We start from the raw sequence: 15,429 nt of genomic DNA, 5'->3' as shown, positions 1-15,429 counted from the left end.
ATCTTTCGAGGGTTCGGCTGGGTCCTGGGTTTGGGCCCCTGTCGCGCCAGCCCTACAGGGACTGGAATGGGCCGGGCCTCGGCGTTTGAACCTCGGCTCCCTCGCCGCCCCGCTTGGGCCACTGGAGCCTGGCTGGGCACCGGCAGTTCCCTTAACTATTCTCTTTTCTCGTTTTCCTTTTCAAATAAAAAGGCTCGAAGGAGAGAGAGAGATCTGGGCGAGGACTCCAAGCCTTTACGGATTTGTTCAAGGATTTTTATTTATTTTTCACTTTTATTGACTTTGTTTCTGTTATTTCGAGTCGTCACGATCCACGGGTGAGGAGACATGCAGGGCGCATCGCCGCTACCGAGAGAGCAACTACGGGGCGGGGCGGCCCGGCCGCCGGCGGCCCACAGCCCACAGGGCACGGGCGCGAGGGGCGAACCTAGGGGCTGGAGCCGCCACCTCTGATCTAGCCTCAAGGGGCAAGGCAGCCGGGGCAGGGCTGGGGAGAGAGGCCTAGGGAAGGACAGAGACAGAGAGACGAGAGAGACGAAGACTCAGAGAGACCGAGACAGAGGCGGAGAGAAGCAGAGACGAGAGCCGGAAAGGGGAGCGATGCAGAGGAGAGATGAGGAGGAGAGAGCGAAAACACGGAATTACAGAGAAATAGCCAACAAAACAAGAGGCGAGAGGAGTCCACAGGACCATGTTCGTCATTTTGCATAGAGATTTCTTTTCTTTCGTCATTTTTTGTAACATAAAAAAAAGCCACCCCCTCCCCCAGGACGTGCTGTGCTTTAGTGGGCGTGTAGCTGTGTTCCCCCCTCCCCCCCCAGCGAGCGGCGACTCTCAGAGCACAGACAGCAGGGCGTTATCTACAGGCAAGGCGGGCGGGCACCTGGGACTCTACCGGGAGGGGAGGGACGGGGCGGGAGGGGCGGGGTTATATACACGTGGGTTCGCCTTCACAAGACACGCACCGTCTTTCTACAAAGCAGCAGCCTGTTGGGTGTTTTTGTTTTCCTTTTTGCAAAGACCATCATATTAAATAAATGTAGACTTGACGTTTTGCGGTTCTGTTCAGTTCCTGCCAGAGGAAGAGGATGGAGGTGGGTGGAGTGGGCAGCCCCCCACCTTCCACTCCGCGCAGCTCAGACGCCAGCTCACATCCTGCTCCTACCACCGGCAGATTGAGTCTGTGTCGGGGCGGGGGCCAGGGGTCATCGGATAACTGCTTGGGGTGACCAGTGCCGCGGCCTGCAGAAACTGGTCCTGAGGCAGGCACGGGGGCAGCCTCAGGGGAGGGCGGCGAGTTAGGGAGGAGAGATGAAGAGCGACGTGGGATCGGAAAATGAAGGGTAGGAGGGGGAGCTGCGAGATGGGTAGAAGGAAGAGACGCCGAGGTAGGGGCAAGGCTGAGAGTCTGGTCACTAGTAGGAGCTGCCTGGGCCCTTGGGAACTGGGCAGTTCAGGTGGAGTTGGGAAGAGCCAAGGGTCGGACTCGGTGGGTGCGGGCTGCTGGGGCCTGTGTGCCTCGGGTCCCAACCTTGGAAACGCCTGACAATCCCCAAAGCGCATCCCTGAAGCCCGGCCCCCATGCCCCCATTCCATTCCACCTTCTGGGCAGGGCACACTCAGAAGGTGGGGGCTATCTGGCTGAAGCCGGGATTCGGACATTTTCCCGAGGTCTCCGCAGGAGGCTCTTCCTCCTTCTGCAGAAAATCGTTTTGTTCTTCATTTCCTTTGCCCAGTCCCTCCAGCGAAGCCTCCTGGCGCTCACCGGAGCGTCCAAGGCGGGCTGCTCCGGGGCTGGGCCAGGCTGCAGTCCGCGCTGATTGTGTGTCACAGAAGCGTGTCCCCCGCGCGCAGCTGCGGGCCCGGCCAGAGTCCGGCGGTGCGGCTGGTGGGCTCCGTGGCCAGCTCGGGCGAGGCAGGGACAAACTGGGTCGGGCCCTCCTCGCGACGCGGCGCAGTCCAGCAGGCGGGAGGGGGCGGCGGGCGGGGTTGGGGGCGGCGGGCCCGGGCCTGAGGGTCCCGCCCGCGGCTTCACTCGTCCTGTCCCGCCTTGGACGGGGTGAAGTGAAGGGCTGGAGGGGTTCTGGAAGGGGGGTTGGGACTGGGGCGGTGACCGGGAGGCTTCGGGTCGCGTCGATCCTCCCTCCCTCCGGGGCAGGCGGTCAGACAGGGACGATGTGGAGGCCGAAGCTGTCGGCCTGAAGCTTGATGTGGTCCCCGCGGTAACTAGTGGCGGTCATAGGCAGCGGCAGCAGCGGCAGGGGCGGAGCCCCGGGGGGCGGCACTATAATAATAAGGGGAACCTGGAAGTTAACACAGGAGAAGAATGGGCTGGGTGAGAGGACAAACAGGAGAACAAAAAAGGAAAGAAAAGCAAAGCAGAGACCTCCTCGTGCTGGGGTCTAGCAGGATCCGTGCAGGGAGGCCTTGGCTGAGCTGCGGCGCCGGTTGCCCCCAGGAGAACTGCATTCACCGGGTGGGAGAGGGACCCGATCGGTGACCGCCGCCGCCCGACAGCGCACCTCGAAGGGGGCCCAGGGTGGGGCGGCGCAGAGCCTTGCAGCCGCCGCGAACAGAGCGGAGCCGAGGGAGGGGAGGGAGGAGCGGGCTTCCTCTAGGGATCCCGGGGCCTCAGAGCTGCGCTAACAAGCCTGCCCGGCTGGGCACCAAAAGGTCCAGTGGCGGGCTGTCGAACCCGCATCCGGAAGCCGCACGGCCGAGCTGGCGGGCGTGCGGACCGACGCGCTGAGCCGCCGGCCAGCCAGGTGGCGGTACTCACTTAGTAAGGCGGGGTTGCTGAATCTCCAAGCCTCGTTGTAGGCCGTGTACTGGGGGTGGCTGTACGGGTTGCCGGAGAACTCGCTCCCTGCGGGAGGGCGGGGGAGTGGGGATCAGACATGCGCAAGGCTAGGGCCGACCCGACGTGCCCGGCCAGGGGCCTCCCCCGGGTCCGAGGTGCAGATGCTTCGGTCAGGCGGCCGGGCGGAGACAGAACAATCCACCTGGTCCGCAGGGGGAGAGCCCGTGGTGGTGGTGATGGTGGTGGTGGTGTGTGTGTGTGCAGAAGCACCGACGCGCCTCGCACAGAGGCGCGGAGGTAGTTTCGGGGCGCTCCCGCGGAAGCGCTCCGAGTCGCCCAGGAAGGGTTTGTTCTGAGTCCAGGGGCACCTACGCCCTGCGTTGGGGACCAAAGCCTTTTTAGTGGAGACTCTGGTTCTAGGAGCCACAGCGCCACAGGATGGAAGCGGGGGAGGATGGCGAAAACAGGCCCTCGGGACACTTTGTCCCAGAAAGTCCTGGGAATGGCATCTCAGCACGGTGCCAATGCGAAGGGTGGGGGCTCTGCTGGGAAACACTCCTCTCCCTCCTTTCCCTCTAGAGATTTGATACGTGGGCCACGCAGCAGGGGAAGGAGGCGGCGGGAGGAGGCAGGTGGACTGCCCGCGGGTTCGCAAGCGGTGAACGGAGGGCCCCGTGGGCTGGAAGCCGTCGGAAGCTGCTTCCCTCCCTCTGCGCGAGAAAGGCCAGGCCCCCGGGTTTCCCCCTCGCCCTTTCTCCTGTGTGATGACCCCAGACTGTTTACAGTGATCCCTAACCGCGGGTTAAGTAGAGGAGAAGGGGCCCCTCTCGGAGAGGGAGCTGGGGTGGGGGTGGGGGATGCAGCCACTGGAAAGCCTGTTTATTGACGAGGAGGGAAAGCATGCGTGCAGCAGGATAATGAGCTTCTGAGCTCAACTGTGACCAAGAGGAACTGAGCTATCTCCTTCCCCATCGCTAATGAAACAAGTGTAATTTCCTCATCAGCACTAGATTCTGTTTAACGACTCCCCCCTTGCCACCGTGAGCTCTCTGCGGTTCCCCTCACCCCCATCTCCTTGCAGACTCCCCCCTCCTGCACCCCCATCTCTCTGAGACCTTCTCCAGCCTCCACCTGCTCTCGCCTGGGACCTTCCCAGAAGAATCTCCTTGCACCCAATACTCCAGTTCTCTCTACTCTGAATCTGGGCAGGAATCCCCCTACTCATACCCTCAACTCTCTTTACCCAGTTCCTCCAGCCCCCTGTTCTGCAACACCAGGCAGCAATCTCCCCCTCTGCAACCTCCCTCCCCTAGCTCTGCCGACCAAGGATTGTCCCTGAATGGCCCATCCAGGAATGGGGCCAGTCACCCTATTCTATTCCCCCCGCCTTCCATGAGAGCTGAGCTTCAGGGATTGGGCACACAGAGGGCACTCAGCAGGACAGGATGCAGGCCCAGTGATTCTCATCCTCTTTAAGACAAGAGTTTTTTGGTGTTGATGTGAATAGGAGCTTCAACTCTCTCTCTGGCTTCAAGCCCAGCTCCCAATCTGGGGTGAGGAGTTGGGGACAGCACAGCCTCCAGGTGTAGTTACCAGATCCTGCATATGGCCCCTTTCTCTCTGATCCACACAGCCCAACCCAGCTCCTCTCAGAGGGGGACAGGTCAGAGCCCCCAGGAGCAGTGAAGGCCCAGGCTCCTCTGAGACATGGGGGTGCTCTAGGTTGTCTCTCTGAAGCCAGCCTCTCTGGTTCCTGCCACAGTCTGTCTTCTGTTCCTCTTTCCTTAGGGACTGACTCCCTTCTCTCCCTGGGGTGGGGTCGACTCCTGGTCTTCCCAGTGGGTTGGTGTGGACCAGGGTGGCTTTGTCTGAGTGACTGACATGCCCCTGGAAATGATTCTTGGCTCCAAGTTTCCATGGAAACCAGGGCAGGCTCTTCCAAGCAGTGTCAGCTGGCTGGGGGTGGGCTAGGGCACTGAGGGTGGGGCTGAGACTGAGTGCTCCCCGGGCACAGGCTGGGATGGGTGGGCACTGCAGAGGGGCCAGGACATACAGGAGAGTGCACACAGCGGGTACTTCTGCAGGCTCCCTCCGTGGGGTGCTCAAGAGAGAGGGTGAGGGACCCCTGCTGCAGCCTCTAGGGAGACAGAGGGATAGAACAGCAGTAGTTTGTGGGGGAGGAGATACTGGGTCTCCCCCCACCCCCAGTCTCAGACTACAGACCATGCAGCAGCTCACCCACAGTTTAGCTACCCCCACCTAAATTAGGCAGCTGCAGCTGCGTCACATACCAGGCACCATTCCTGCCAGGGTAGAGGTGGGGTAGCTTCCCTGGCCAGTGGGGGGCACGTGAGGGGGGTAACCAGGCAGAGTGGTGCTCGCCATGTCACGACCTGGAAAAACACAAAGGGGAAGGGGTGAGGCCTGGAAGAGAGGGGCCTGCCTCTGCTCACACCAGGGTACTCTGTGGAAAAGAAACTATTGCGTGCAGACACTTGGGAGCGGAGCTGAATGAGAAGGTGCAGGTGGACCTTGATGTCCTATATCCAACCTAAATGTCCCATGTCCAACCTAAATGTCCTACCTGTCCTAAATGTCCAACTTGATGTCCTATGTCCAACCTAAATGTCCCATGATCGGTTATGTGTATGCACCTCGGCTCATGTAGCTCTTTGTGTGTCTCTGTGCATGTGTGTGTGTTTGCCTTTGCTTGTGTCTCTTTCTAGCCCAAACCCAGATGGAGAAGGGGGGGAGATGACCTGGCTTTACTCCTCTTTCCCAGTGAGATACTCAGTTGTATCTCTCCAGTAGAAAAAAGGACTTCTATCATCTTGCTCAGCTCTTCCCTCTCTGGTGCACATGGTTATTCCTTGTCCTCTCCAAGTGAAGCTGCAGGTGCTGGGCCTGGCGGGTGTGAAGAGCAGGGGCTGGCCAGTGGGCTATTTTCCTGTTACTGTTTATGACATTTAAATGATAGAAAACCATCTCTGAAGGAAATCAGGAGCTTTGAGCCAGCAGTACAAGTGGATTAGACCAAGTTTCAGTGAGCAAAGTCTGCTTGGCCCACTAGCTGCTGGACTTCTGTCCCTGAAGGTGTCTGTTGTTAAGAGTCTGGAGAGTGGGAGGAAGGACTTTCCTATTGTCCTGGAGTGAAGGCGAAGCATGCCAGTCTGAGGGAGATACCCATAGTCCACAGACATCTCTGGAACACAGCTGTCCCTGAATGGCTTTCCTTCCTTGCAGACCCCCTCCATTGCCACAAAGCGGTTACTGCCTCCTTTGCAATTTAGCATGCTCCAGTCTCTAACAATAATTTGCCCTCTCCCATACTTTCATGCCCTAGAGACTCATTCATCCTCTCCTGGGTCGCAGGTCCCATCTCTCCTCTCCGTATTCCCCTTAGTCTCCTCTTCAGCCAGTGCCTCTCTTCCATTCCACTGCCTCTGTCCAACCCTGGGAAGAGGTGTGGCTGGAAGGAGTCACAGAACCATGCATCTCTGGCCCACTTTCTTCTCATCCATGGCGCTAGACCTCATCTTCCTGATGGCTATTCCAAAGCGCTTCTCTCTCTCTCCTTGACACTTTCCCCTTAAAGTTGACCTCATCCCCAACTTCCCTGAAATGTGTGAGTTTCCTTACTGCTACCTTAACACATCTTAGTGATTCATCCTTCCCTAAGTAGGCAGAGACACAGCTCAGGCCTTTGCATTCCCAGCTACTTGTGAACCTTTTCATTAGCTGTCCCACTGTCACCTCAAAAGTGATCATCTTCCCCACAGTCAGTTCTACTGATGCACTTGAAGACCATCAGACCAAAACCTCTGGAGTTGTTCTTGATGTAGCTCCCACCCCCCTCACCATCTGAAGTCCGTCACTAAGTGCCATCAGTTTTCCTTAGCAATGTCTATTACATCCATCCTGTTTCCATTTCCTCCACTTGTGTTCCCTGCCTCCACATTCTTCTTCAGTCTATCCCACATGTGGCTGCTTGGTTAGCCCTCATGAAACATTGCTTTCATCACATCACTTCCCTGGCAAAACCACTGCAGATTCTCTGTAGTCTATAGTTTGACTCTCTGGCAGTCTAAAGTCTACCAGGCTTTCAAAGCCTCTCTGGTACTCTTCCCACTCAGCTTTCTCAGCTCTGATTCTCACCCCTCCTGGTTTAGTTTGACTGCTGTCACTGGCTTGGGTGCTGTGAAATCTCTGCTTTTGCCATGTTATTTTCTTCTTACTATCATTTCCCTCTCCTTCCAGCTCAAGCCTTAAAACCCCTACTGTTCTACCTATCAGAGAAGTTTCTCTCTTCTAAACTTTTCTATAGTTTCTGTCCTCCATGGTTTACCAGTCACTTTAGTTCACAAAGCATCAGCCCTATTGTTTGCTTCCTCAAACAGATCATAATGAAACCAAGGGCAGGCCCTGTCTTCTGCTCTGTCTTGCAGTTGAAAATATGGTAGATGCTCAATAAAAATTTACTGATTAATTCTCTATCAGTCTATTGGATTTATTAATAGACTTAATTAATGGCCTTAATTCCAGGTGGGTTATGTTGTTTTCTGTTTCATATACGTTGCTGTCCTTTGGAGAGGAAAAGCTGAGCAAAATGTAAATTTTAAATCTGCTTTTTCTGTACAAATAGTTTGAATAATGGATTATGAATTTTTATAAGATGATGAAAGATTTATATAGGATGATGAAAATGAGGGACTCATATGTTGTGAGTCAGCTTTATCATGCCATGGAATGATAGTCTTTCTACCTATCTAACATAGCTAATCTCTTACATTTCAAAACTGAAGAGTGGAACTGTCAAACAGATCACTTTGGACTCCCAGAGAGATAGAAGAATCTATGTTTGCTTTGTTGTGGGTTTTCTTTCATTGACTTCTATTGTCAACTAAATGTATGGCCCTCTTGATTATCTCTCAGTGGAGAGGACCAGATGTGGACAAGTCAGCAACATCTATCAATTCCTAGGGAGATGAGTGATATGGCATTTTGTGGTCAAAAAAGTCCCAAGACAGAGGAGAGTTAGGGAGGATGTAGAGGCTTTGGTGGCTCAGATGGTAAAAGTATCTGCCTACAATGCAGGAGACCCGGGTTCAATCCTTGAGTCGGGAAGATTCCCCTGGAGAAGGAAATGGCAACCCACTCCAGTACTCTTGCCTGGAAAATCCCATGGACGGAGGAGCCTGGTAGGCTACAGTCCATGGGGTCGCAAAGAGTCAGAGAGGACTGAGCAACTTCACTTTCAGAGGTTTTGAATTACAAGAATATAGAAGACCAATTCTTGATCTTGTGATCCTAATGGCCACAAAACAGCCAGGAAAAGAAGGGCTCTTCTTCTCAATAAACAGGAATTTAAATGCATCTGAGTTTTGATTTTCAGCTGCATGGTTCTCACAGCTTGTTACACACAAATTCCTTGTACTCTAAGGTTGTGTCACACAATACCTTACCTAGCTTCAGGAGAGAAGAGGAAATGTGGGATAACCAGAAAGGTGTTTCCAGCTACCTGGAAGCACCTCTATGCAATGTTTATTTCCACTGGATTTTTCTCTTGCAAATGATCCAGCTTCCAGCCACAGAACTGTTGATTGAGAGACACATTTCTAAATTCTATTAAAAAAAACAACCGAATCTGGGAAGTACTATTCAAATATTTTCTAAGTGTGAGGTAAGAGATCCACAATGAGGAAAAAGCATAGTAAGCTTCCTGATGTTCTGCACACAGCTGTGATTCTACTCTCCTGGATTCTGTAACATTAGCATCACAACCAAGAAGAGCCTGTTCAGGACCCCTGAGCCAACAAAGGTATAAGCCACTGCATACAAAGCACTCTCAATGGCTTCATTAGCACACAGGTGACACCTGAAGAGCAGGAACAAATTGACCAAACTCTTGCCAGAGCCATATATCCTTCTGAAACACCATTGTCAATAATGGAAAACACATACTGCCGGAAGTTTTCAAATTACTAAGACCGTCATACCATTTGCCCAGCAGCATTCTGTGAGCAAGCCTCTTTCAGTGAGTGAATATGAATGGGTAATGGAATCCATGCAAGAAAGAATCAACAGAGGATTGGGCCTTGCATTACTACAGATGAATGGACAAGCGGGAGTGGAGACGGACTCTAAACCTGTATGACAGCATAACCACCTTCTTCAAACAGGCAAAAGTGCAGAAAGAGGAGAAAACAGCTTCAGAGCAGAATACATAGCTATAAAATAGGTATTATTTGACAGACATAGGAAGCAGTCAAGCATTTGCTTTGCTCACTTTTTTGCTCACACATTTGCTTTGATGATGCCAGGAACATGAAAGCGCCAAGCATCACACATGAATAAAACCCCACATATGATAAGAGGATGGGCATTTCACTTTGGATAATTGTTTCCTAAGATGACAAAGTTTTAAAGATGGAAGAGCCTTTGAGATGTTGGGTCTCACTTCCTTGTTTTAAAGTTAAGAAAATGGGGACACAGAGAAGCATTGTGACTTTCCGATTGCTGCAGAGCTGGTAAATGACAAAGCATGAAGCTCTGTCTGTACCACACTGCCTTTCAATGATAACATGAAGCCAGATCCTTCCCAAATGCACCAAAGAAAAGGAAAAAGAAGTCCTCTGACAAGCAGAATCTCATATTGTCACCACTGTTATTAGGATGAGGCAAGAAAAATAGGACACAAGGAACAAAATATTGACACTGAAAGTCGGCAGTAAAACTCCATGGGGTGGGGTATTAATCTCCTTTGAGAGCTTTCTGAAAAACAAAGAAGCTCTTCAAGAAACAGGAGTAGCTGAGAATCTAAAGTACCCAGAAGTGTTAGAAGCACTGTACTTGATGAGGATGTCTTCTCAGTTCAACTGCAGAAGTCCCTGAAGATTCTAAAGCCAATTTCTACAGCAATCACTACATCTGAATCAGACAGTGCACTTTTGTCAGACATTCCTTACCAAATGGGCCAGATCAAATCAACTGTTTTGGAGAAACTAAATGCAGTTCCTCTTACAAGTACAGAGAAAAGCAAAGTGAGACTTTATTAAGAAAATTTCAGTCCCTGGTTAGTTTATCCTACTTTGTCAGCTCTGAGATCCAAGGGCAGAGCTGTGTTTCTACTTGCACCTAGACTAGCTAGCATTCACTGAGCACCTACTAATTATGCTAGGTGTTGTCGTAAATATTTTCTATATATTATCTCGTTTAATCCCAATATCAACCTATGATGTTGATCTGTTTTTTTTAAATCCACATTTTATAGATGAGAAACTGAACCTTAGAGGGGATAAGTATTATGTTCAAGGTTTCACAGCTCATAGGTGATAGAACCTGGACTATAGAACAAGCAGTATACTCAGAAATGGGTTCTAGAATGACACTCTCAACTACTGTAGACCCAGAAAACAGGTATTTGGTCCAGGAAAGTAACCTGGGATTATGCTAAACAAATCCTTCCTATAATAGAACATTGTGTCACTTCTTGTTTTTTGCTTATTTCAAGTTTTTCCATTTTCTACAGGAAGTGTTTTAAACTGGGGATCACCAATCCTATAGGGTATCATTGATGCACTTTAGGGAGTCCACATAAAGCTATATATAAATGTCACAGTTATACTTATGCCATACTTAGATGGCTTTTTATCATGTTCTCAAAAGTATTCATGATTCAAAGATTAGTAAGCAGTGTTTATTAAAAACAAAGACCAAAGATACTGATTAGTAAGAAAGACACTGGTTTGTTTGAAACTGAATTGTACCAATAAACCAGATCATACAAAGAACAGTAGAATAACATGAAGAAACAGGAAGGCTTATCTCAAGTAAGACAAATGTCAGCATCCAGAAGACCAAGGAAATGATAAAAAGGAAGCCACCAAAGCAGCATAGATGCTTTCACTCGGTGATGGCAAGACAACAAGACTTATTAGACACAGATTTATACAGTAAAAGTTATATTCAATGAGCTTAGAGATGCCTTCCCTCAGCATCTTTCTCTGAAAATGAGCACTTTTGCTATCCACTTGACACTATGGAGGCCCCTAAGGGGAGAAAACATAACTCTTGTTTTACTATCCTAACCTCAAGTTTTGTCTGCTTCTCATACGGTAGTGAAAATGAAGACATTAGATTGCTTCAAGGTTGGCAGTCTGTGCCTGCATTTGACACAAGCATTTATGATACTTTCAAGAATACACAGTTATTAAATTTTTAATTACTGTCTAAATATACTGTACATTTACATTTACTACATCAATTATGATCACTTTAGGACCAATCCAAGTTATATAGAAAGCACCAAAGTAACAACTTTAAATCTGTAAAAGATGTTTTAATAGGAGAAGGGAAGAGATTTCTACCTATTTCATTTTGTTTTTTATTTCCCAGATTTCCAGATTCTCCAGAAGGTTTCTCCTGGGGGTCAGAGGTGCCTGTGTGAGGGTCCTCAGCCCCAGGCTCTGTCTTGGCCCCATAGCTCCTTATCCGGAGGTTGGCCTGCCCTGGGCTCCAGCAGAGGGGGCTGTTTCTGCAGCTCAGGGCGGCTGCTCTCCCAGCCAATCTGGCTTCCCACCCACAGCTGGACCTCTGTTCCCTGGGGTGTCCTTGGCAGGGATGCCACTCACAGCTATGGGGGCAGAGTGAGGCCTTGCACCTCGACAGCTAACCTGCTCGTGCTGTTCCTGCCCTTCTCCCAGCACACAGCCCCTGACCTGGCCACGCTAGCCTGCTGGCCCAGGGCCCCATAAGAGGTGCTCCTATAACTCGGCTGGACCATGGATGGAGCTGCAGCCTTAGGATCCTGGCAGGAGGACAGGGAGTGCTGGCAAGAATCGAGTTCTCAAAGGACTGAATGGGAACTTGACTATCCTCTAGTTTAAGTGCCTCATTTTACAGAGGAGGAAAGTAAGGCTCAAACAGAGGGGACAACTTCCCTCTCCTCTTTCACTTCCCCAGGCTACCACCTTCTCTGGCTTCACTAGCAAGTTGCAAATGGAGTCTTTAGGTGCTGGCACTCTGGAGGCTGGGCCTGGGCTCGCTGATGGGCTCCCAGCCCCTCATGCTGGGTGGGCAGAGGTTAAGCCTGTTTGCACAGTCTCTCGATGCTCCAGGTCTCCCAGTTCCTCTCTGGCTTTATTTTGTTCTCTGAGAGCGCTGAATTGTCAACTCTAATCCTTCTGAAAGGCAGCGTTTTTCAGGCACTCTGTGTAAGTGAGACCCTAATCCCAAGGAAAACGGCCACTTAAGCTGCCAGAGCATCAGGCCGCTCTCCAAGCCTACTGCAGGATTTCCTCCCTCCCCAGCCGCTCCCCCGCCCCACTCCGCCAACCTGAGGAGGAGAGGGGAGGATTTCAGGCTGAAGGCGTGCAAAGCCCTTCCGAAGTAACAACAGTGGCAGGGCTTGCCTCCCAAAGCTCAGGGCTGAAAAAGTGCTGGTTTGTTTGTCCCGAGGCTACAGCTCAGAACCTGGGAAGAAAGGATTCTGATTACCCTGGGGTGGTAATCACCTTGTTGGGGTGACTGGCTCTAAAGGGGAAACAGCCTTTTACTTAGGTGACTCCGAGACCACCAGGGACATTTCTGAGTTCTTGGTCCCAATACACACCTATAATATTCACGGGGACACCACTATTTAGGGTTTCTGGTCCTTCAGGAAAGGTTGGGTTGGCTGACTTCACTTTTACTTAGCCAACCTTTTCTTCTTAGTACCGAATAATGGAATAAATAGGTTTAGTGCTGGGGAATCCCTCCCCCCACCTTGGGAGAACTCTCCTTCGGGACACTTCAAGCATCTCTAAATATCTACAGCAGCTGAAAGTTTCCCTATAACCCAGCTAACCATGAAAACAGTGCCCAGTGTTCTCTCTCTCTCTTTTTTTGACCAGGTCACGCAGCATACAGGAGGATCCTAGTTTCCTGACCAAAGATCAAACCCTTGCCCCCTGCACTAGAAGCATGGGGTATTAAACCACTGGACCACCAGGGAAGTCCCCAGGGAAGTTTTCTACTAGGCAACACTTTTTTTTTTTTTTTGTAGTTGGCTACTACGTGCATTTGAAATAAAGATCGTTGATCCCTCAAAAATATTTTGATTTAAATTCAAACTGTCCTCTCTCCTTGATCTCTAAATAAATCAGTGAGATTGTGCTGTGGAGTGCCAAATACAGCCCATTTGGCATGCTCAGCCTTTGGGTCTCATGGATGGAAGGAGGAGATGAAGGCAGGAGTCAAGAGGAGAAGCCCAAGGTAATGGGCCAAATTTGAGCTCAACTTAGAAGCCCATAGAATTACATCTTTGCTAAGATGCCAGAGAGCCGTTTATAACTTCTTCCTCTTCCCCATGCCTCTCCTTCCCTCAGTGGCTCCATTAGCAGCCCCGGTGCTTCTGTCCAAGGAACCCTGCTGGGGAGGGCAGCCCATCACTGCTTGGGACAGCTGGTGAGCATAGTCATGGGTGTAGAATTGGGGCTGGAGATTAGGGTGGTACAGCTTTTATTGTGTTCAAATTTGACCTGACTCTCCCAGTCCTAGAGTAAATTAATGACTTTTCTTTGCAATATCTTTTCCCTCTAGAGGTGGACTGGATGAAGGAGGAAGGGAAGGAGCCCTGATCCAATGATTCCCTAGGCTGCAGACCCACAGCACCCACATTATCTGTCAATGTCTCATTGCTATGGAAATGCCCCCATAATTAAATCAGAGTTGATGTCTGGGGGCTGGTGGTCCTTGGGGATGTGTCTGGAGGCCTCAGGGATGTTTGGAGAAGGCTAGCCTCTTATCAGTGGGCCTTCTCAGTTGAGGAGAAGCCCTCTTGGCTTCATCCAGCCACTATAGCAACGGGCTCTGACTTGCCATGTGTCTGAAGTTGCCCTAGCCCTCTCCTTTCAAGGTTGGAGAGAAACTCTGATGTCTGTGCCCTAAATTCCTCTAGCTAATCACGGACTTTGAGCTGACAGACAAGGCTAGGAGACTCCCAGCCTCCTTCAGAAACATTTCTCAGCCTTTATTGCCCTCTCCTCCCCCAAGGGGCTGGCCAAGGGCTAAGCTGTTTGTTTTATGGAGGGAAATGCAGTCGCATTGGAAGGGGGTTGTTAACTACAGGAAAGAGGTATTTCCTAGAGGTCCTCAGGACTCCTGGAGCAAGAGGAGGGTTTCCCAGGGTCCACACCTCTATCTGCGAAAAGGCCACTTTCGCTCACCATCCCAGCTGTGGGTAAGGAGGCTGAACTTCTAATAGTCTGCAACATTTTCTCAGAAGCTGAGCCCACACAACTCTCTCTAGGCCCCAGGGGCCAGCCCCTGATTTTCTTTGAACTTTGCCTTACTGGTTTCCTCCACCTCTGCTCAAATTTACCAGCTGCCAGAAGAACCCCATCTTCTGCTCCCTCCCCTGCCATGGGTGGTATTTCCTGCTTAGGCAGCATCCACATCTCCTCCCAGATCTCACCTACAGGTTCCTGTAGAGCTGCAGTCTCTAGGCACCAAGAGAAATTTCCCTGAGCTCTCAAATAAAACCAGCTTATCCCCACCAGGGTGAGGAAGCTAACAAGGCTTTTTAGAAATTTCCCCATAAGGGAGGAATGGACCATCCTTGCTACAGTTGTCCAATGTTCAGACATTTTTCCAAAAGGGAAGATTCTCTGCTGAGACTTAGCAGTATGGGAGCTTGGATAAGAAGGCGACAGGCTCTACTTTCAGGGCTGCCTGGGGGTCCTCTCTTTCCATGCCTCCAAGTCCCCAGACAACACGATTTAGGTGTCTTCTTTGCCCTTTTAAGGTCACTATTACCTGACTAGTTGCTGAGCAGTGGTGAGGAAGGGGATGTGGGATCAAGATATGTGATTAACACAAAACATACTTTTAGATGGAGGAATAAATGGCAACCCACTCCAGTATTCTTGCCTGGAGAATCCCCATGGACAGAGGAGCCTGGTGGGCTGCAGTCCATTGGGTCACAAGAGTTGGACACAACTGAGTGACTAAGCACACCCACACATACTTTTAGGAATAATTTTTAGAATTTTAAGCATGCTTACTATATAGTTGCTTTTGGATTGTTCTGGATTGTTTTGGATTATTGTTATCTCTAATTCTTGGGGGGTATTAATTGTTCTGCTTATAACAGACTAACTCTCCCTCATAATAGTCTGTATTTATATGAGGTCTGTCATTTGGTGTAGTGAGCTCATCTTTAGTGGTGGACTTGTTTCTGTGGGAGTCCCATGAAGATTTGCCCTTGTCCTGCTGGGGTTTCTGAGTGGGTTACCATCCTGGACAAATTTGTATGTAAGTTCTTCGCTGGGAGTTCCTGCCACACGGCGTACATTTGGACTCAGGATTAGGCTTGGGGTTTCCACTTCTCCTAGAGGCATTATCTTGCCCTCATTTGCTTCCATGGGCCCTGGGGATGACTTTGTGATCTCCCTTTCATAGACAGTGTTGTCCTGCTTTGTTCCTGACTTTATTCAGGGGAATACTCAGTTCTAGTTGCTGCTTCTCTGCCGCCCAAGATCATGTTCTCTGTCTGGTGTGTTACAAACCCAGCCTCCCCCAGTTAGGGTCTGCCTCCAATGTGGCCTCTCACATATTGCTCTGGGTTTGAATCTCCCTCTGTTTCTGATACC

General features: G+C 50.7%; 1 protein-coding gene across 6 annotated transcripts in view; it reads right to left on the bottom strand.

Moving 5' to 3' along the window:
- Positions 1 to 2,162: 2,162 nt before the first annotated feature.
- Positions 2,163 to 15,429, bottom strand: part of PAX2 (paired box 2) — a 76,479-nt gene continuing 63,212 nt past the window's right edge. For 3 of the 6 annotated variants that reach the window (XM_061163136.1, XM_061163133.1, XM_061163135.1), the window contains 3 exons: positions 5,092 to 5,193; positions 2,780 to 2,866; positions 2,227 to 2,303 (listed from right to left, as the gene is read on the bottom strand). In XM_061163136.1, coding sequence (XP_061019119.1) covers positions 2,227 to 2,303; positions 2,780 to 2,866; positions 5,092 to 5,193 — 266 coding nt within the window. Of the gene's footprint in view, positions 2,304 to 2,779; positions 2,867 to 4,849; positions 4,936 to 5,091; positions 5,194 to 15,429 lie in introns of those variants that run through there. The other 3 variants (XM_061163131.1, XM_061163132.1, XM_061163134.1) reach the window with 2 other exon arrangements.

The sequence above is a fragment of the Dama dama genome, chromosome 15 (genome assembly GCF_033118175.1).
Source record: "Dama dama isolate Ldn47 chromosome 15, ASM3311817v1, whole genome shotgun sequence".
In the NCBI taxonomy this organism is placed as follows: Eukaryota; Metazoa; Chordata; class Mammalia; order Artiodactyla; family Cervidae; genus Dama; species Dama dama.
Note: the sequence above shows the minus strand (reverse complement) of the source record. Positions and strands in the feature narration are given on the sequence as shown.